The sequence below is a fragment of the Tamandua tetradactyla genome, chromosome 14 (assembly GCF_023851605.1).
Source record: "Tamandua tetradactyla isolate mTamTet1 chromosome 14, mTamTet1.pri, whole genome shotgun sequence".
NCBI lineage: Eukaryota > Metazoa > Chordata > Mammalia > Pilosa > Myrmecophagidae > Tamandua > Tamandua tetradactyla.
Window position 1 is genome coordinate 59,780,922 of NC_135340.1, and position 21,209 is coordinate 59,802,130.

The window sequence follows — 21,209 nt, forward strand, 5'->3', positions numbered from 1 at the left end:
CTAAGATTTTCTTTGCCCTATCTTTCTGTAAGACCTTGATCTTACAGAATCTTTGCCCTATTTGGGGGGCCTTTCTGGCCCTCCAATTTATTGTGCAAAGAGGGATTCTGTAGGTCCCTTTCTGGGTCAGTCCAATTAGTTCTGCCATGCAGAATTTAGCATCTAATGTTCTAATCAACAAGTGTCCAAAGTGACATAGGGCAGGGAATCCTGGATCATGTGCACCCCCCCAAAATTCTGAATCCGTTTGCTGTTCTTGTTTGGGGAAGTCTTTAAGCGCTCTTCATTCAGTTCAGATCCAAGGTTTAAATTCCGCTGTAGTGGCTAGGTTCAGTAGGAGGCTTCATCTTTCAAGGAGTCTAGACTAGATCGGTTTCCCTCTGGAGGTCAGAGGTCAGGAGGAATGGGCTAGGGTAGCTAGGGAGGAAGGACTAGAAAAAAGGGGAGCTGGGGAGGAATAGGTTTGGTTTGGAGTTTGTTCCCCTTTTATCGGTTTTTGGCCTTTTCTTTTCCTAATGAATCTTTAAGTGAGGCTATTGCCTGGAGGCAGATTGTCCTCTAATAGCCTCCACACAAAAGTCTTGTTCTCCCACCCTCTTTTTAAGGGAATCACAATTTTGCTCACATTGAACGTTTCTTAAAGTGGCCAATACAGAGACAAATCATCCTAACTTAGATCCATCCATGAACAGAAAGTCACAGGTCCACAGGGTAAGTATACATAAGAAGCAGGAGTTTTAGGTGGCCGAGACTTACAGCAAGAAGAGCCCATGAGGGTGGGCCATGGTGGCTCAGCAGGCAAGGATGCTTGCCTGCCATGCCAGAGGACCCGCGTTCGATTCCTGGTGCCTGTCCATGTAAAAAAAAAAAAGAGGCATGAAGCTGTGGTCAGATGAATGTCTCTCTGGCCCCCACTCAGATATCCCTCTGGACTTAGTGGAATTACCCCAGTGAGTGGAAGTTCCAGGCAGTTTACCGATGACTCAAACCATCTGGTTCTTTTGTTTTGGTACCTCTGTATTTTTATTTCAAGACTCTCAGGAGAGAACAGGAGTCAATTGATGCACAGTACTTTTAAGGACAGGGAAAGTTTTGGTTTTCTATAGAAGGTAGCAGAGATACAAAGAACAAAACAGCTCTATTTTCTATCATTCTTTACATAGTGTTTTGATATATGAAGAAACAAAGCTTCTATATATATAACATACACTTAGTACTTCATTGATATTTAAAGGATTTTCATGATTATGGGTTCTTAATATTACGTGCAGAACTTTTATGTTTTATTAATTCCACGCTTCTGGGGAAAATTCTACAGTTTTTATTAGTGCTTCAAGGGGTTTACAACCTACAAGAGGTTAAGAATATGTGGATTAAATGAAATATGGGATTTTGCTGAAGCTACCTAAATGTCAATTTTGGGGTTCTATGGGATAATTATTTTATCTATATCTTAAAAATAAGTGAAAAATTAAAAAATTCAGTGCCAGTAAGAAGCAGAGCTCTATGAATAGCAATATATGGCCTTAACCCCTCTTAATGAAGTATTAATATTATTCAAAATAGGAAAATAAAAATACGATGTGTATTTACAGGATTACATTGGCCACAGTAAGGGCCAGGCACACAGTATATGTTGCACATATTATAATAAATGCTTAAAATCTGGGCTACGGTAGCTTTGATTGGAATATTGGAGGGAAAGGAGAGAAGCAAATGTTAAAGAGTTGATCTTGTGCGGTTTTGCTTGATTCAAGCAAACTGTGCTGGTTTGAATCTGTGGTAGACCCCAGAAAAGCCATGTCCTTTAATCCTCATTCATTATTGCTAGGTGGAAACTCGATTAGATTATCTCCACGGAGATGTGACTCACCCAAATGTGGATATTAACCTTTCATTAGAGGGAGATGTGACTCCACCCATTCCAAGTGGGTCTTGATTAGTTTACTGGAATCCTTTAAAAGAGGAAGCATTTTGGAGAAAGTTTGAGAACGGTAGAATGATGAGCACCACAAGAGCCCAGGAAGCCAGAGGCCTTTGGAGATGAAGAAAGGAAATGTCCCTGGGGGAGCTTTGTGAAACAAGAAGCCTGGAGAGAAATCTAGCAGAGGTCACCATGTTCACCAGTTGAGAGAGAAACCCTGAACTTCACTGGCCTTTCTTGAGTGAAGGTAACCTCTTGTTGGTGTCTTAATTTGGACATTTTATAGACTTGCTTTAATTGGGACATTTTCTCGGTCTGAGAACTGTAAACTAGCAACTTAATAAACATCTTTACCATTTCTGGTATATTGCATCCCAGAATACAAAGTGAAGGCAAACTTTTTTCTGATGACATCTTCAGGACATAAGGAGCATCATTAGAAAATCAGTGAATGCCACATAATATGTGCAAACTGTTTAGACAATTGAGCTGAATGTACCTTGGAAGATATATTTCTGAGTAAATCTTATTCATTTATTTTCATGCTTTAATTAAACAGGATATCACAGAAAAAATTCATTTAATCAAGAGTTATAGTTCATTTTAGTTTTACTATAAAATATTATAAACTAAAAGAAACCTCAAATGACTTACCTAGGCGATGAAATCCAAAGGTGAATCTTTTGGTTGGTGATTTTGAAGACAACCACAAAGCAAGCAGGGTCAGTATGATAGCACTTAGGTCAGTTAACATATGAAGTGCATCTGTCATGATTGCTAGGCTATTTGCAATGTATCCACCTTAAAGTAAGAGGGAGGGAAGAAGCAACAAGTTAATTAAGATAATAAACATAAGCAATCAAACCATAAATATGCAACATCCTATGAAACATGAAATTCTAATTAAATATTTGTCCTATTGCAATGAAATCAAGGTATCCTGAAGTTTTGTGTGAAGCATTAGATATGTATATTTTTCTGGAAAATGTCCATTTCTATTAAAAGATTCTCTAAAAGAATCAATGGCCTCAAAGAAAGCTAAGAACCACAAACATATAAAGAGAAATCTTGTGTTTTAGCTTTGCAGTTTTTGCTCAATTCTACTACTGGAAAAATTAACAATCACTATTTCCAAATATTACAATGAAATTGAAGAGAACATATATGTTCACTTGTTCATAGGGTTTGTACATAAAATTAAATGAAGAAACCCACAAAATACATATTAATTCAACATAAAAGATAAAAATTCACTTGGATATGGATGGCAGTGTTTCCTGTTAGGACAAAAGGTGGTATTTAGAATATAGATCTTTTTTTTTTTGGTATTAATTTTCTAGGCATTTTTCTATATACTCCTAATATAAACTCCTTGTTACATTATAACACATTTTATCCCAGTTTGTGCCCTACCTTTTTATTTTTAAAAATTTTACTAAGATGAAGAGTTCCTAATATTAAGGGGGTTCACTAAATGTACCAATCTTTTCTTTCCTTTATGATTAGAGATTTTGTCTTAAGAAATCCTTCCTTACCCTGATATCATAAAGCTATTCTTCTATATTTTCTTCTAAAAGTTTTAAGTTACTGTATTTTACTTTTGGTCTTTATCCACTTGGAATTTATTTTTGTGTATGGTGTGAAGCAGATATCCCATTTCATTGTTTCCCCGTTATAAATGACCAATTGTCCTAGCATCATTTATGAAATAAAATTTTTTTTCTGGGGCATGTGGTATTTTATATTGTTTTCATTTAAGAATATTATTGTTTGTAAATTAAGCATATGTATTTTGACAGTAACATATATTATAAAAATTTTTTTGGAAAATACCAAAAAGTAGAAAAGAGGAAAAAAAACCAAAAGAAAACATTGCTTTATCATCTAGAATCAGCCACTGTTAAATGTGAGTCTCTTCTAGTCTTTAGTCTGGGCATATTTTTAGAATTTTGATAATATTGTATTATAAAACTGCACAAAAATTTTGAAGTGACAAACTTTGCTTTTGTGTTTCTTTTTTTTTGTAAAATATAACATATATACAAAAAAGCAATACATTTTAAAGCACATCACAACAATTCATTATAGAACAGATTTCAGAGTATGGTATGGGTTACAAATACACAGTTTTAGGTTTTTACTTCTAGCTGCTCTAAGATGCTGGAAACTAAAAGAAATATCAATGTAATTATTCCTCAGTAATACTCATTTGTTAAAAACCCTACCTTCTCTGTATATCTCCACCATCATCTTTGATTTTTCTCCCACTCTTTAGGGGTATTTGGGCTATGCCTATTCTAACTTTTTTGTGTTGGAAGGGGCTGTCGATCATATGGGATAGGGGGATGGAACTAGTTGATGTTCTGGAGAGGCATTTCAGGACTTATCTGGTCCAGGGACCCATCTGGAGGTTATAGGTTTCTGGAAAGTTACCCTAATGCATAGAACCACTGTAGAATCTTATATAATACCCGAAGTGTTCTTTAGGATTGGAAGGAATGGTTTTGGGTGGGGGTTGGCAAGATATGGTAGGTAGCAATGTCTAACTGAAGCTTGCATAAGAGTGATCTCCAGAGTAGCCTCTTGGCTCTGTTTCAACTCTCTCAACCACTGATACCTTATTTGTTCCACTTCTCTTCCTCTTATTGGTCAGGATGGCAAAGTTGATTCCATGGTTCCAGGGCCAGACTCATACCTGGGAGTCATCTCTCACTCTACCAGGTAGACTTTCGCTCCTGGATGTCATATCCCACGTAGGGGGGTGGGGAAGCAATGATTTCAGTTGCAGGGTCGGGGTTAGAGAGAGTGAGGCCACATCTGAGCAACAAAAGAGGTCCTCTGGATGTAACTCTTCAGCATACCTTTCTTTAGGCAGGCTAAGCTTCTCCACTACCTACATAAGCTTCATGAGAGCAAGCGTCAAAATCAAGGGTTTGGCCCATTAGTTTGGGTGTCCCTAATGTTTGACACAGTATCAGGGGTTTCCCTGGTGGTAAAGTTTAATAGTTCCATATTTTTTTCTCCCATCCCTCAAGGAACTTTGCCAATGCTTTTTGATTATCTGCTTAATATACTCTGGGAGGTATCCAGGCACTATATAAAACTATACAGGATTAATGACCCTCATTCTTATTCTAGGTTCCCTGTGTTTGGATTGTGTAAATGATCTATCCAGACAGGTTGAGTTAGATTATGTGCTACAGAAAATTTAGGTTCTGGACAAAATAAACCTTTCTTCCTTTGGTCTCAAAAAGTAGATGAGGTTCTAAAATATAGACAATGTCTTCCTTACTCCTGGATTCTGAATTACCTTAATCCCGACCTGACTGGCTTCATTCTTATCTCTAAATACCAAGTTATACATATATAAAACAGCCTCTCAAAATCCAGAAATAATTACCACTCCAGACTAAATGTGACTGCTATAAGAGCTTACAATCTAGGCCCCTGTTTTCTTATAAGTATTTTCTAAATGAGACCATAAAATAATTGCTCTTTTGTTTCTGGCTTATTTTGCCTCACCAAATGTCACACAGGTTCATCACAACATTACATGCTTCACAACTTCGTTCCTTTTTGTAGTAGCACAATATTCGATCATATGTATACCCCATTGTTCGCCAATCTACTTCTCAGTCAGTGCATCCTTCATTCATTAGGCATCATGTGTAATGTCCAAAGTCAACTGTCCATCAACACTCTCAATTTTAGACAGTTTCATTGTTCCCAAGAGAAGGATAACCAATAAACACACTCTCACTAAATGGAAAATCCAAACCTCCCCTTAACTCTTTCCCTCCCCCCGTTATTTACCCCTGGAATTGCTGTGGTACTGTTGATGTTTTCCTGTTAAACATAGTCCATAGCATGCAATAGTGGTTTCCCCCTATACCTTGGACTTACACACTCTTTGTACAAGATTCATATCTTTGAACTAGTTCATGAAAGAACTTATTTATATTTGCAGTGTTAACCAGTGGGATACATGGGTCTATACAATCCCTTTCATTCACGGTCACCTTCAATATGGTAATATTACTTAGAGACCCACTAGAGAACCACCTTTATTTCTATCTATTTCCTTATATTTGAGTTCAACCTCATTATGCAATGGTTCACCCATCTCTAGCATCCGTGTGCCTCTAGGTCCCCTATATTCTGTATTATAAGCCTCTGATTTTACCTTTACCATGGTCATAAAAGTGGAATCATACAGTATCTATCATATTGTGTCTGGCTTATTTTACTCAGCATTATGTTCTCAAGGCTCATCCATCTTGCCAGGGGCTGCAGGATGTCATGAAATAAGCTTTTACTGCTACACTGCAGTAGTGCTCAAATTTTGGGTAAGTTAGAATCACTCAAAGGGTTTGTTAAAACATAGAATGCTGAGTCCCAACTCCAGAATTTATGGTTCAGTAGGTTTGGGATAAAGTCTGAGAATTTACATTTCTCACGTGATAATGCTGCTGCTGCCCATCTGCAAATCACACTTTGAGGATTACTGTTAAAATGTATGACAGAACCTCATGATCAGGGTTCTGTGACACATAAGTGTGCTGAGCTGTTGATTCCCCTCACTCACAGGTTGGGTGTGCAGAGCCAGGGCAGCAGGAGACCTGGCCTGGTGATCTTGTAGATGCATCCATTTACTCCTGTGAACTACATACAAATATCATTTCTTATGTGTGCCTTAAAATGAAAAAAGTTGGAAAGCACTGAGAGAAAAATCTGTGTGGTAGTTAATAACACACAGCTTTGGAATCTGAGAGGCTAAGTTAATTAAAACCTTATTGAACCTCAGTTTACTCATCCATAAAATGAGGTGAATAGCTTAAAGTAGCACTGTCCAACAAGACTTTTTGAGATGATGGAAGTGTTCTATATCTGATCGTGGGGTAGTCACGAGCCACATGTGCTTTTTTATTTAATATTTTTATTGAGAAAAATATACATACATGTACAGTCCAACCATATTATACAATCAGTGGTTCACAGTATCATCACATGGTTATGTATTCTTCACCATGATCATTTTTAGAACATTTGTATCAGTCCAGAAAAAAGAAATAAAAAGAAAAAAGAAAAACCTCATACATCCCTTGCCCCTTACCCCTCCCTCTCACTGACCCACAGTACTTCAATTTACTCAATTTTAACCCTTTATCCCTCCCTATTATTTATTTTTTTAATCCTTATTATTATTATTATTATTTTTTTACTCATCTGTCCATACCCTAGATAAAAGAAGCATCAGACACAGGGTTTTCACAATCACACAGTCACACTGTAAAAGCTATATAGTTACACAATCGTCTTCAATAATCAAGGTCACTGGAACACAGTTCAATAGTTCCGGGTACTTCCCTCTAGCCACTCCAGTACACCATAAGCTAAAAAGGGATATCTACATGATGCATAAGAATAACCTCCAGAATAACCTCTCAACTCTGTTTGAAATCTCTTAGCCACTGAGACTTTACTTTGTCTCATTTCTCTCTTCCCCTCTTTTAGTCAAGAAGTCCCATGATGCCAGGTCCCAGCTCATCCTTGGGAGTCAGGTCCCATGTTGCCAGGGAGATTTACACCCCTGGGAGTCATGTCCCACATACTGGGGAGGGCAGCAAATTTACTTGCCAATTTGGCTTAGAGAGAGAGACCAGGCCACATCTGAGGAACAAAAGAAGTTCTCTACGGGTCTACAGGTGCCTTTTGATCACTTGGAATGTGGTTAGCAAAACAGAGAAATTAAATATATTTTACTTAATTTTTATTGTCTTAAATTTTAAATCTTAATGTAAAAAGCCACATGTGGGTGATGTGGGCAAAAATGGCAAAGTAAGGACTTCAAAAGTCATCTCCTCCATAAAAGCAATGAGAACATGGACAAAAATTATTATAGTCAACTTTTTCGGAACTCTAGTAATTCGCCAAAAAGGCTTACACAGGGTAGTGTTTATTCCAGAAAAATGGTTGAATCTGGGTAGGTAGGTGCAGTGAGCTTCGTGGTATTTTATACTGTCCTACTCCCATCTTTCCCTGTCTGGTTCTGCAGTAACCTTGAAAACCAACCGTCCACAGTCACGGTGAAAACCACCAGCCTGGCAGCCACTTGATGGGGGGAACAATGAGTTTCCAGTTCCTTTAAAACTTCATTCTCAAAGAACTGTTGTTATCTGATCTGTCTACTGGTTTCCTGAAAGGCCCCATACTTAAGGATGTTTTTATTTGACTTGACTCTGGAGTTTGTCCTGTGTAAACAACCTTTTCCCTAGAAGGCAGGGTCAGAGGCCACTGTTTAATACTGCAGTTGCTTGAGGCAGTAGATAACTGCTGGGCAACAATAAGCTAACCAAACACCATAAAAGGAAAAGCTAGATAATTAGATGTCCATAGAGGTTTTAAAAATCTCATACATACTCCTAGAATCTAAAAGTCCACACATATGTGTAGGGCTGTGTGCATTCTAAGGTAAGACTCTAGAAGTCTTTCACCTCTGGCAAACCTTGAGGTTCACACAAGCAGAAAGTAGCGTTGTCAACTAAGGTGGAGTTGTCGAATGCCTGGCTGAGTATTGAAGGTGTGCCGGTTTGATAATATTATCTATCCCAGAAAAGCCATGTTTTAATCCTGATTCAATCTTGTGGGGGCAGCCATTTCTTTTAATCCTGATTCAACACTGTATGTGGAAAATTTTTATTAGATTATATCCATGGAGTTGTGACATGTCCAGTTGTGGGTATGACTTTTTGATGAGATGGAGATCCAACTCAGCCCATTCAAGGTGGGTCTTGATTAGTTTACTAGAGTCTTTAAAAGGGGAAACATTTAGGAGAAACCTCCGATATGACAGAGCTGAAAGAAACTTCAGAGCAGAGCTGACACAGATGTTGACACTTGGAGAATAGAGACATGGATGTTTGGAGATACCTGGAGCCCAGAAGATGTCGGCATGAGATGTTAAGCAAGTCAGAACCTGGAGAGAGCCAAGGGAGGCCAAAAGATGAAAGCCAGCCCAAGAGAAGCAGAGTGAGGAACCCCCACAGGAACAGAGGTTGAAAGCAATGGAGCCCAGGAGCAAGGGACCAGCAGATGCCAGTCAAGTGTGTTTCCAGATGATAGAGTTGTTCCAAAACCATCGGCCTTTCTGGAGTGAAGTTAACTCTTGTTGGTGCCTTAATCTGGACACTTCCACTTTCTTAGAACTGTAAACTTGTAACTTATTAAATTTTCTTTTCTAAAAGCCATTCCAGTTCTGGTATATCACATTCTGGCACAGCATTTAAGAAACTAATACAGAAGGTGTGCCCTAATGCACACATTAATCCCCTTGGCAAACCTGGGAGACTTACTGATTCCAGATATTTAAGGAAATTTCAGTCTAACCATTAGCTGACCAGTAAACTAACAAGGCAGAGATTTCAGTGGCCACACCTAAATGATAACAACAAACCTTGGGGATGGAGAAGGATCTGATTTCCCATGTTGCCATATGTTGTTATTTAAAATGTCCAATTTTCAACAAAAATTTATGGGTATGAAAGAAACAAGAAAATACGTCCCATATACAGGAAAATGAACAATCAATAGAAACTGCCCCTGAGGAAGACTAGATGTGCGACTTACTTGACAAATTCATTAAGTTCTTTCAAATATGTTCAAAATTCAAAAGGAAACTACATCTAAACAACTAAAGGAATGTATGAGAATGATATTTCATCAAATAGAGACTACCAATAAAGAGAGATAAATTATCAAAAAGAACCAAATGGAAAGTCTGAAGTTGAAAAGCACAATACCAGAAATGAAAAATTTCACTAGAGGCTCAACAACAGCTTTAAGCAGGCAACTCCCGCCCCCCCCAAAAAAAACCTTTAAGATAGGTCAATTGATATTATCCAGTCTGAGGAATAGAAAGAAAAAAGAATACAGAAAAAATGAACAGATTCTTGGCGATATATGCAACACCGTAAAGTATACCAACATATACAAAATGGGAGTCCCACAAGGAGATGAGAAATAGAAAGGGGCAGAAAGAATATTTGATGAAATTATAGCTGAAAAACTCTCAAATTGAATGAAAACATTAGTTTAATCATCCAAGAGCCTCAATAAATTCCAAGCAGGATAAACTTGTGGACACACATCATAATCAAACTGTTGAAAGACAAAGGGCGAATCTTGAAAACAGCAAGAGAGAAGCACTTGCCATGTACAAGGGATCATCAGTATGATTAACGCTGATTTTGTCATCAGAAACAATTGAGGTCAGAAAGCAGTGGGACAATATAGCCAAAGTCGGGAAAGAAAAAAAAACTATCAAGAATTCTATAGCTGGAAAAACTAATCCAGAAAAATGAAGGAGAAATTCAGACATTCTCAGATAAACAAAAACAGAGAATCTATCAATAGCAGACCTTCCTTACAAGATATATTAAAGGGAGTTCTTCAGGCTGAAGTGAAAGGGCAGTAACTTGAATCCACATGAAGAAATAAAGAACACTGGTAAAGGTAACTGTATACACAAATATAAAGACAATATATATGTATTTTTTGCTTGTAGCTTTTTTCTCCTATATGATTTAAAAGATAACTGTGTAAAGAATTATAAATCTGTGTTGATTAGCATACAATGAAAAAAGATATAATTTATATGATGATAATGGCACAAAGAAGGGGTGAAGTGACTGAGTAATACAGTAGCAAAATTTTGTATACTATTAAAATTAAATTGGTATTAATCCGAAATAGATAGTTATAAAATTAAGATGCTAGTTGCAATTCCCATGGCAACCACAAAGAAAACAACTAAAAATATGTATAAGAAAATGACAAGGGAATTTAAACATTACACAAGACAATGACCATTTAATGCAAAAGAAGGCAGTAATGGAGGAGTTGGCAAACAAAAGGCAAAAGACATATAGAAAACAGCAAAAATGGCAGACAAGTTGTAACTTATCAGTAATTACATCAAATATAGATGTACTAAACACTTCAATTAAAAAGCAGAGATTGACAGAATAGCTAAAAATAGTCAAATTAGCAGAATAGCTAAAAAAACAAGATCCAACTTTATGTTGTCTATAAGAGACTCACTTTAGATTTAGGTTGTTAAGTAAAATGATGGAAAAATATATATCATACAAATAGAAACTAACAGAGAACCGGAGTGGCTATAGTAATATCAGAGAAAATAGTCTTCAAGAAAAAATTGTTACTAGAGACAAAAAATGACATTTTATAATGATAAAAGTGTCAAACTATCAGGAAGATAATTATGAACATTTATCACCTAACAGAATCCCAAAATACACGAAATAAACACTGACAGAATTAAAAGGTGAAAGAGACATTTCTTTAGTAATAGTTGGAGACTACAATAATCGATACTCATTTAATAGAAAATCTAGGAATTTGAGGAATACTGTCATCGAGACAAGGATGATTTTGATTTTACTAAGTTATTACAGATATTCTGTTTTGCTTTCTGATATACTGGAGTAGAGAGAGGGAAGTACTGTAATCCATTTGCCTTGATCATACAGGCTTTACTTTGTGCCCATGTGATTGTAAAAATCTTGTGGTTAACCTTCATTTGTACCCATTTATCCCGTTTTTCAACTTGGAATCACTAAAGACAGCCCTAATGTTTATTAATAAAGGGTCTTGTGTCAGTCCAGAACTAACCTAACCAAGTCCAAACTTATCTTAATAACTGGATCAAACCAAAATGGGCCAGCCTGACATGCATAGTAGCTTAGACTCTGACCTACAAGTCATCTATACCTCATTATAATATTAAAATCACACCCATCATCTTATTAAGGGCGCCATTTTCTCACATGCATTCTGTGACTAAGCATGTAATCAATCTGCGCACGCTCAATAATTAGATCACCTCTTATTACATCATCTGGGGCCACATGCTCGTTATCCTAAAATCTGTCTATCTTTGAATTCTATAAAACTATCAGAATTACAGCAGCTCAGGGAGACAGATTTTGGGTTGATAGGCCATCCGATCTCCTGTTATGTGTCTAGTAATATATTTTTCTTTCTTTGAAACCCCAATGTCTTAGGAATTGATCATCTGAATGCATCAGGCAAAAGAATCTACTGCCTTTGTTCGATAACAAAACTATAAACCAACTAGATGTAACATATCTATACAGATCATTTCACCCCACAACAGCAGAATACGCATTCGTTTCAAGTGCACTGTGGATCATTACCCAGGACAGACCATATGTTAGTCTTAGTAAAACTTAAAATACTGAAATCATACAAAGTAACCTCTTTGACCACAATGGAATAAAGCTAGAAATCAATAATAGATAGAAAACTAGAAAATTTACAAGTAAGTGGAAATTAAACAACACACTCCTAAATAACAAATGGATTAAAGAAGAAATCACAAGGAAAATTAGAAAATACTTTGCAATTCATGAAAATAAAAACACAATATAACTAAACTTATGTGATACAGCTAGAGCAGTAATTAGAGGGAAAATTTTAGTTGTAAATTCCTATATTAAAAAAGAAGAAATATTTCAAATCATAGCTTAACCTTCCACTTTAAGAATCTAGAAAAAAAAAGGAGAGAAAACTGTAGCCCAAAACAAGCTGCAGAAGGAAGTAACAGATTAGATCAGAAATTAATAAAATATAGAATAGAAAAAATCAAGAAAACCAAATGTTAGTTCTTTGAAAAGATCAACAAAATGGATAAATCATTATCTGGAATAGCTAAGAAAAGAAGAAGATCCAGATTACTAAAATAGGAATGAATGAGGGTCAGATATTACTACTGACTTCACAGAAATAAAAAGGAATATAACTGAATATTATAAATTCATCAATAATTGTATGCCAATAAATTAGATAAACTAGGTGAAAGGGAAAAATTTTAGAAAGACAAAACTAACAAAACTTGTTAAGAATAAATAGAAAATCTGAATTGACATATAAAGAGACTGAATTATTATTTTAATTCAAACAAACAAACTTTCACAAAGCAAAGCAAAGCCCAGATGGCTTCACTGTTGGATTCAACCAAAAGATTAAAGAATGCCAGTACTTCACAGTACTTACAAAACAAAACAAAACAGAAGAGGAGGAAATACTTTCTAATTCATTCTGAGGCCTTAATTAGCAAAACCAGATGAAGTCATTACAAGAAACCTACAGTCCAATATTCTTATGAATACAGATGCAAAAATCCTCAACAAAATACTAGCAAACTGAGTCCAGCAACATATAAAAAGGATTATACACTAGATCAGGTGTGATTTATCTCAGGAATGCAAGGTTGTTCAACATATTAAAATCAATCAATGTATTAATAGAATAAAGGTGGTAACCCCCCACTCAACTATCATTTCAGTAGACATAGAAAAAGCATTTGACAAAATTCAACATGCTTTCATAATAAAAACTCTCAACAAACTGGTAAGAAAAAAGAAATTTCCTCAGCCTGATAAAGGCCATTTATGAAAAACTGAGCTAATGTGCACTCTCACCACTGTTATTCAGCATTGTACAGGAGTTCTAGCTAGGGCAACTATGCAAGAAAAAGAAAGGAAAGGATCCTGTTGAAAGGAAGAAATAAAACCATCTGTATTTGCTGATATATGAGCTTATATATTGAAAACCTAAAAGAATAACACATACACACAAAAGTATTAGAGCTAATAAATGAGTTCAGCAAAGTTTCAGGATAAAAGATCAATAGATAAAAATCAGCTGTGTTTATATATAGCAATGAACATTCCAAAAAGGAAATTAAAGGAAATGATTTCATTTATAATAACATAAAAAATACTTAGGGATAAATTTAACCAAGGAAGGAGAAGATTTCTACACTGAAAATAACGTTGCTAAAAGAAATTAGACCTAAATAAATGGAAAGACATCCCATGTTCAAATGTTGGACAACTTAATATTAAGATGGCAATACTCCCCAAATTGATCCACAGATTCAGTGCAATCCCTATCAAAATTCCCATGCTGGTTTGAAAATGTTATGTACCCTAGAAAAGCAATGTTATTCTAATCTAACCTTGGGGCAGATCCATTGTTGAGTGGGGTCTTCTGATTAGATTATTGCCATGGATCTGTGGCCTCACCCATTCAATTTAGGTCTTAATCCTTTACTGGAGCCCTTTAAGAGAGCTCATGGAGGAAGAGAGAGAGAGAGAGGGACCTCAGAAAGAAAACTCCCTGGGAGAAGCAAGAAGGACCTAAAGGAGAGAGCCCTTTGAAACCAGAAGCCAGAGAGCACAGCAGACGTTGCCAAGTGCCTTCTCATGTGACAGAGGAATCCCGGATACCAGCTGCCTTTCCTCTGAGAATGATCCTCTTGTTGGTGCCTTATTTGAACATTTTCACAGCCTTAGAATTGTAACTTGTAACTTAATAAACCCCCTTTGTAAAAGCCAATCCATTTTGGTATGTTGCATTCTAGCAGCTTTTGAAAACTGAAACAATTCCCAATGCCTTTTTTTTTTTTTCAGAAACAGACAAGCTGATCCTAAAATTCATATGGAAATGCAAGGTACTCTGAATAGCCACCCCCCCAAAAAAAAACTTGAAGAAGTAAAACAAAGTTGAGGATTCATAGTTCCTGTTTTCAAAAATTATTACAAAGTTATAGTAATCAAGACAGTGTGGAACTGGTTTGACAGAAATATAGATCAGGGGAATAGATTTGAAAGTTCAGAAATAAACCCATACATGTATAATGATTTTTGACAAGCATGGCAAGAACATTCAATGGTGAAGAATAGTCTTTTGAACAAACGGTGCTGGGACAACTGGATATGTACATACCAAAGAATGAAGCTGGACCCTATGCTAGTTTGAATCTGAATGTGCCCCCAGAAAAACCAAGTTCTTCTAATACATTCTTGTGGGTGCAGACCTATTGTTGGCAGGACCTTTTGATTAGGTTGTTTCCATGGAGATGTGACCCATCCAAATTCAAGGTGGTAATCCTTTTACTGGAGTCCTTTTTGAAGAGAATAAAGACAAGAAAACACAGAGAGCTCAGAGTTAATACAGAGGGCAGAGAGATGAAATCAAGTGAAGGGCACACAGAGAGAGAGAGAGAGGCCCCAGAGATGCTGAGAGGAGGCCTGCAGGACACAGCTCAGAGAGATGTCCCTGGAGAAGCAAGGACCCACAGAGAGAGAGCCACTGGAAACAGGCTGAGAGCAGTGGAGCCCAGGAGCAAGTGACTGGCAGATGTTGCCATTCCTGTATAACAAAGGAACCCTAGATGCCAGTGGCTTTTCTTCAGAGTCAAGGTATCCTCCTCTTGGTGCCTTTGGACATTTCACGGCCTAAGAACTGTAAATTGTAATTAAAAAAATGCTGTTGCTATAGACTTCTATAATCATGCCTGGTTTGAAATTAGTTCCCAATGTAACATTACAATAATTTGAAAAAATCCAAAAGGCAGATCATATTTCCTCTGCAGTTTGCATTATAGGCTTCTCATTCATTAATGTGGTAGTTAGATTCAGTTGTCAACTTGGCCTGGTGAAGGCACCTAGTTTTGTTGCTGCGGACATAAGCCAATGGTACATGAACCTCATCTGTTACTGATTACATCTGCAGTCAGCTAGGAGGCGTGCCTGCTGCAGTGAATGACATTTGACTTAATTGGCTGGTAGCTTAAATTAGAGAGCACAAGGTAGCACAGCCCAAGCAGCTCAGCATACCTCATCTCAGCACTCACAACTCAGCCCAGGCCTTTGGAGACGCAGAAAGAAATCACCCCAGGGAAAGTTGTTGGAACCTAGAGGCCTGGAGAGGAGGCCAGCAGAGACCATCCTCTGCTTTCCCATGTAAGAAAGAACCTCAGTGGAAAGTTAGCTGCCTTTCCTCTGAAGAACTAATGAAATAAATCCCCTTTTATTAAAAGACAATCCATCTCTGGTGTGTTGCATTCCAGCAGCTAGCAAACTAGAACAATTAAACTTTCAAATATAGTAAGAGAAAAAGGTCAGTGAATTCTATTACTTCTTAGCAACCATTTTTAATCTATTTTGAAGGGGATACTAAATTTAAGCTATAGCTTTAAATGTTTTAGAATTAGCATCAGATTTTATATTTTAAAAAGTTTAAAGAAAAATCAAGCAGAAAATACAGAGTTCCCTTTTACCGCTCCCCTCAACTATCAAAAACAACTTGCATTTATGTGGTACATTTGTTTCAATTGATGGCAGAATATTATTATAATTCTACTATTTACTATAGCCCATGATTTATATCAGGGTTCCCTGTTCATGCTGTATATGTTATGGCTTTCTTTTTTTAATCTTTAGTCTACTAACATATATACAAATCTAAAATTTCCCCTTTTAACCACATTCAAATGTATAATTGAGTGCTATTAATTACATTCACAATGTTGGAATACCATCAACACTATCCCGTACCAAAATTTTCTCCCCACCCCAAAGAGAAACCCTGCACAATTTAAGCATTAACTCCCCTTTCCTTATGTCCACCCCACCCCTTGTAAACTGTATTTTAATTTCTCACTCTATGAATTGACTTTCATATCAGTGAGAGTACATAATATTTGTCCTTTTCTTTCTGGGTTATTTCACTGAACCTGGTATGTTCCAGATTCAGCCATGTTGCCACATGTATCAGAACTCCATTTCTTTTTATGGCTGAATGATATTCCATTGTATGTACATACCTCATTTTGTTTATCTGTTCATCATTTGTTGGACATTTGGGATGCCCCCATCTTTTGGCAATTGTGAATAATGCTATTATAATAATGCTTTCAATTCTTTTGGGTACATACCTAGAAGTGGACTGCTAGGTCATATGCCTATATTCAACTTTCTGAAGAACTGCCAAACTGTCTTCCCCAGCAGTTGTACCAGTTTAAATACCCATCGACAATGAACAAGTGTTCCTATTTCCCTACATCTTTTCCAACACCTCTAATTTTCCATTTTTTAAATGGTAGCCATTCTAGTGGGTGTGAAATAGTATTTCATTGTGGTTTCAATTTGCATTTCCCTAACAGCTAATGAGACTGAACATCATTTCATGTGCTTTTTGGCCATTTATATACCTTCTTTGGAGAAATATCTATTCCAGTCTTTGCCCATTTTTAGTTTTCTACATAGTAATCCATAATTCAACTTTAAGTTCCCCAAGGATATCTAAATCTCCTTTCAAGATATCCAATCACATCATATATTCTATGATTTTTATCTTCTTGTAAGTTTCTTCTGGAAACTTATGATCTCTAATTTGGAATGCTTGCAATTTAAGTTGAAAGCATACCTGTCATCTTAAGAGGGATCTCCTTTAATTATCATCTTAAGGATCTTTTCACTTCTTATTGTCTTTCTCATTCTAGGTTCACTCCTTTTTTTCGATAGAATTTTCCCTACATCCTACTAAAGTATAATTTACATACAATAAAATGCACCCAATTAAGGGTACAGAACGTGAGTTTTTGGCAAGCATGTATATCTGTGTAACCCCCACCTCAATCAAGATAAAGATCATCTTGATAGAAAAAATATCCTTGCGGTCCTAGGATATCTCTCCCCAGTCACCCCACACAACCACTGATCTGATTTCTTTCATTACAAATGGACTTGCCTATTCTAGAACGTCATATAAATGGAATCAAAACTCTTGGTTCTGGCTCAGCATAATGCTATTGAGATTCACCTTTATTGTCACCTTTATTTTTTATTGCTGGGTAGTATTCCATTGCATGAACATACCACAACTTGTTTATTCATTCACCTGCCAATGGACACTATATTGTTTCCAGTTTGGGACTATTATGAATAAAGCTAATATGAATATTTGCTTTCAAGTCATTTTAAGGACATGTTATTATTTCTCTTGTATAAATATTCAAGAGTAGAACTTCTGAGTCATAGGGTGCGTGTGTGTGCATATATATATATATATATATTTTTTTTTTAGGGTAGATATATTTTTAACTTGATAAGAAACTGTCAAACTATCCTCCAAAGTAGTTGTGCCATTTTACAAGTCCTATTAACCAATGCATGGTATTCTATCAGCTCAATATCCATCCTCACAATACTTTGCACTGTCAGTCTTTTTAATTTTAGGTATTCTAGTGGGTATGGAGTTTTGTTCCATGAAGTACACGTTTCAGAAGCTTCCTAAAAAGGGTGTGTGGGAAGTACAATTTTTGAATCTTTGCAGGTCTGAAATGTTATTTTACCCTCCCATTTGATTAATGGCTTTGAATTCAAGATTGGAATTAATTTTTCTTCCAAATTTGAGGTATTGCCTATAGACTTTTGTCAGTGTTGCTATTGAGAATTCTAAAGCCATTCACTTCTCTCTGATCCTTTCTGTGTGACCTATTCTTGTCCCTGGAAGCTTACAGAATAATCTTTATTCCCTGTGTTGTGAAATTTCACAATGATGTACCTTGGTGTGAGTCTATTTTCACCCATGTTTTGGGGCTTTTGTGAACTCTTTCAATCTGGAAATGCATACCTTTCAGTTCTAGGGGTAGTTTCTTAAACTACGCTGCTGCTGATTTCCGTTCTCTTTTCTCTACTTCTCAACTGCTATTATTTGGTTGCTTGACTTACTGGACTGATGCTCTAATTTTCTTGCCTTTTCTCTCTTATTATCTATCTATGATTTTTTTTCTTCTATACTGAGAGAGCTTTAATTCACCTTCTAACTCTTCATTGGAAGTTTTTTTTTAATCTGCTATCATATCTTTATTGTTCAGAAGCTCTTTTTGTCCCATGAATATCTTTTTAAATACAAAAAAAAATCAAATAAATGCAAACATTACTATTTTGATCATTCCGTTCTACATATATAATCCATAAGTGAATCTCTTTTTTGAAGCAGTCTGTTCTAGTTTCATAAATATATTCTTTAGTCTGCATATACTTAGTTTTATGAATGCTTTTCCCTATATAGTCTATTTATTCCAAATTTCCTTTTACTCTGTTTTAGTCTCAATCTTTCACATTAGAGGCTTTCTTTGGAAATTTGGTGGTCCTTAGTTTTCTACTCATATTTAAGAGCAGATACCTAAAGGCTAACTGAAAGATCTGAGCACAAGGGGAAGGGGTTGTAAACTCTTAAGCTTTATCATAAGGTGATATGGCTAGACCCCAATGTCAGTATCGTTAGGATTTTCTTCTTAAGTGATCAGTCTTCCTAGGGAAGACTTCTTCATCTCCTGTCTGGAGAACGAAGATCGGTTATTGGCATATATAGGGAGATCTTAGTATTCCATATATATATATATGTTCACATAATCATCCCCATCCCCTTTTTTAGTACTGTATCTTCCACCCTCAATGAGACCTGGAGTTACTCTATGGAGTCCTTGCTTTGCACAGTTCCAAAATGGATGAATTTCAGTTATCACAGTTTAAGTAACCCCAGTCCCCCAACAACATAATTCAAAGTTCAGTTAACTGTAATTAGAAAAAGTACTCATTTCACCGCTAGCTCTTTAGGCCACAAATCACTAAGTAAATAACAGATGTGCCACCATGAATCAGTGACCAATCATATCACTTCTTTCAAAGTCTGCCAATGATGGGTCACTGTGCATCTGTTACTCAATTCACACACAGACAGCTAAGTGTGTAGCTGTGTTGCCTCGTCTCCCAGTGATAAATCCATGTGACATTTCAAAAATGGAAAATTAAAGAGAGAATTAGTCCACAAAGATGAAACTGCAGTAAAGAAATGAAGAGACAATCTGGAAGTGAAGATGGATTATGATTAGAAGATATGAAAGGGCTGACCGCAAGGATACCATCATGGCTGGAAGTAACATTGAGTAATATGCATGCTGTATGGCAGAGGTTTTTACTATTCTGTTTAAGTAACTTTGCAGGATTTTAATTGAATGTAAATGAAGTTATAGAAGAAATAGTTGATTGTGAGAATATTGATACTGCTGCCATTCAAGAGCCTAGATATATACAGCCAGGGGAACTTAATGAGGTGGAACTTACGGACATAAGAGAGAAAAGTGATTGTGACAAAAAGGATGATGATATCCCAGAGGAATTGATGTTGGCAAAAAATTTCACATTGACAATATTTCATGATATTGACAGTGCAAAGTATAAAATGTTGGAAGGTGATCCAAGCTTAGAAGAGAGTATAATTTACCAAGGCACAGAAAAGATGCTCATATTGTAAGTTATACAATGAGAAGTATGTAAGCACTTTTCAAACTACTCTCAATAAGTATTTTACAAAGAAAAAACTTTAAGTCTCAATACTTTAATGTTTTAAATTACAATGTACTAAATAATTTTTTCCTGTTTTTCATTTCTCTATACATTTATAATTAACAGGAAGCCTTTAAAGTTTTGAAAAAACTTTTAAAGATCATGGAACAATTGTAATTTTTCTGATTACTAAGATCACTTTGCATAGTTTCAGCTTGCAGTCATTTTCAAGTCAACACTACTGTGCAAAATACTGCCTCTATCTGACAGAATTTCAAACAAGTTTTAACTAGTTTTCCTTATTTTAGTCTTCACATTCACATTTCCAGGGGGGATTAGTACAATCCATTCTGTTCTTACTAAACATTCCTACTAAGTTCTCAGATGTGGCTGCATATCAAAACTTGCTAGAAATGCAAAGTCCCAGGCGCCATCCCAGATGTACTGATTAGAAACTCTTGGGGTAGAGCCCAGCAATCTGTGTTTTAATAAGCTTTCTAAGTGACTCTAACACAAAATAAAGCTGGAGAACCACTTGTTCTAGTATAAACTCAGTTGATTCTAGGCTTTTCCCCTTGCCGGCTTAGGTTTGGCTTTCTTAAGTCTCTTAAGAATGGGACTCTTCAGTCCCATTTTCCAAAATTTTTGTTGTTCTTGTATTCACTCCAGTTTTCCTCATCTGTGTGGAGATATATATATGTTAATCCCATTATCGTAGTTTAAGAGAAGTTTCAAGAAAAGAGCAAAATTGGATTCATGAATTCAATTTGCCATTTTTACCTAGAAATGTCCACATGCACTCTTTTAAGCTTTTCTATCCCCAGTAAAATGGCAGTTGTTAAAGTAACAAGTAAATTTTACCAAATCCAAAGGATACTGTAGGTCTCACCTCATTAGACCCTTCAGCAGCTTCAAACCACATATTTCCATTTTAAAATGCTCGTATATATAACAGCCCACTAGATATTTCCACTTGGCTAATTCACAGATATGTTGTGGAGATGCAGGGCCTGGGCCCCACCTCCATATTGAGAACAAGACTG

At 36.2% G+C, this 21,209-nt stretch overlaps 1 protein-coding gene across 2 annotated transcripts in view; it reads right to left on the minus strand.

Moving 5' to 3' along the window:
- SLC30A4 (solute carrier family 30 member 4) overlaps positions 1 to 21,209 on the minus strand; it is a 51,111-nt gene that overhangs the window by 23,407 nt on the left and 6,495 nt on the right. For both annotated transcript variants that reach the window (XR_013162385.1, XM_077127768.1), the window contains exon 3: positions 2,579 to 2,725. Coding sequence is in view for 1 of the 2 variants with exons in the window: in XM_077127768.1 (XP_076983883.1) it covers positions 2,579 to 2,725 (147 nt within the window). In the remaining variant the exon portion in view is untranslated. The remainder of the gene's footprint in view (positions 1 to 2,578; positions 2,726 to 21,209) is intronic.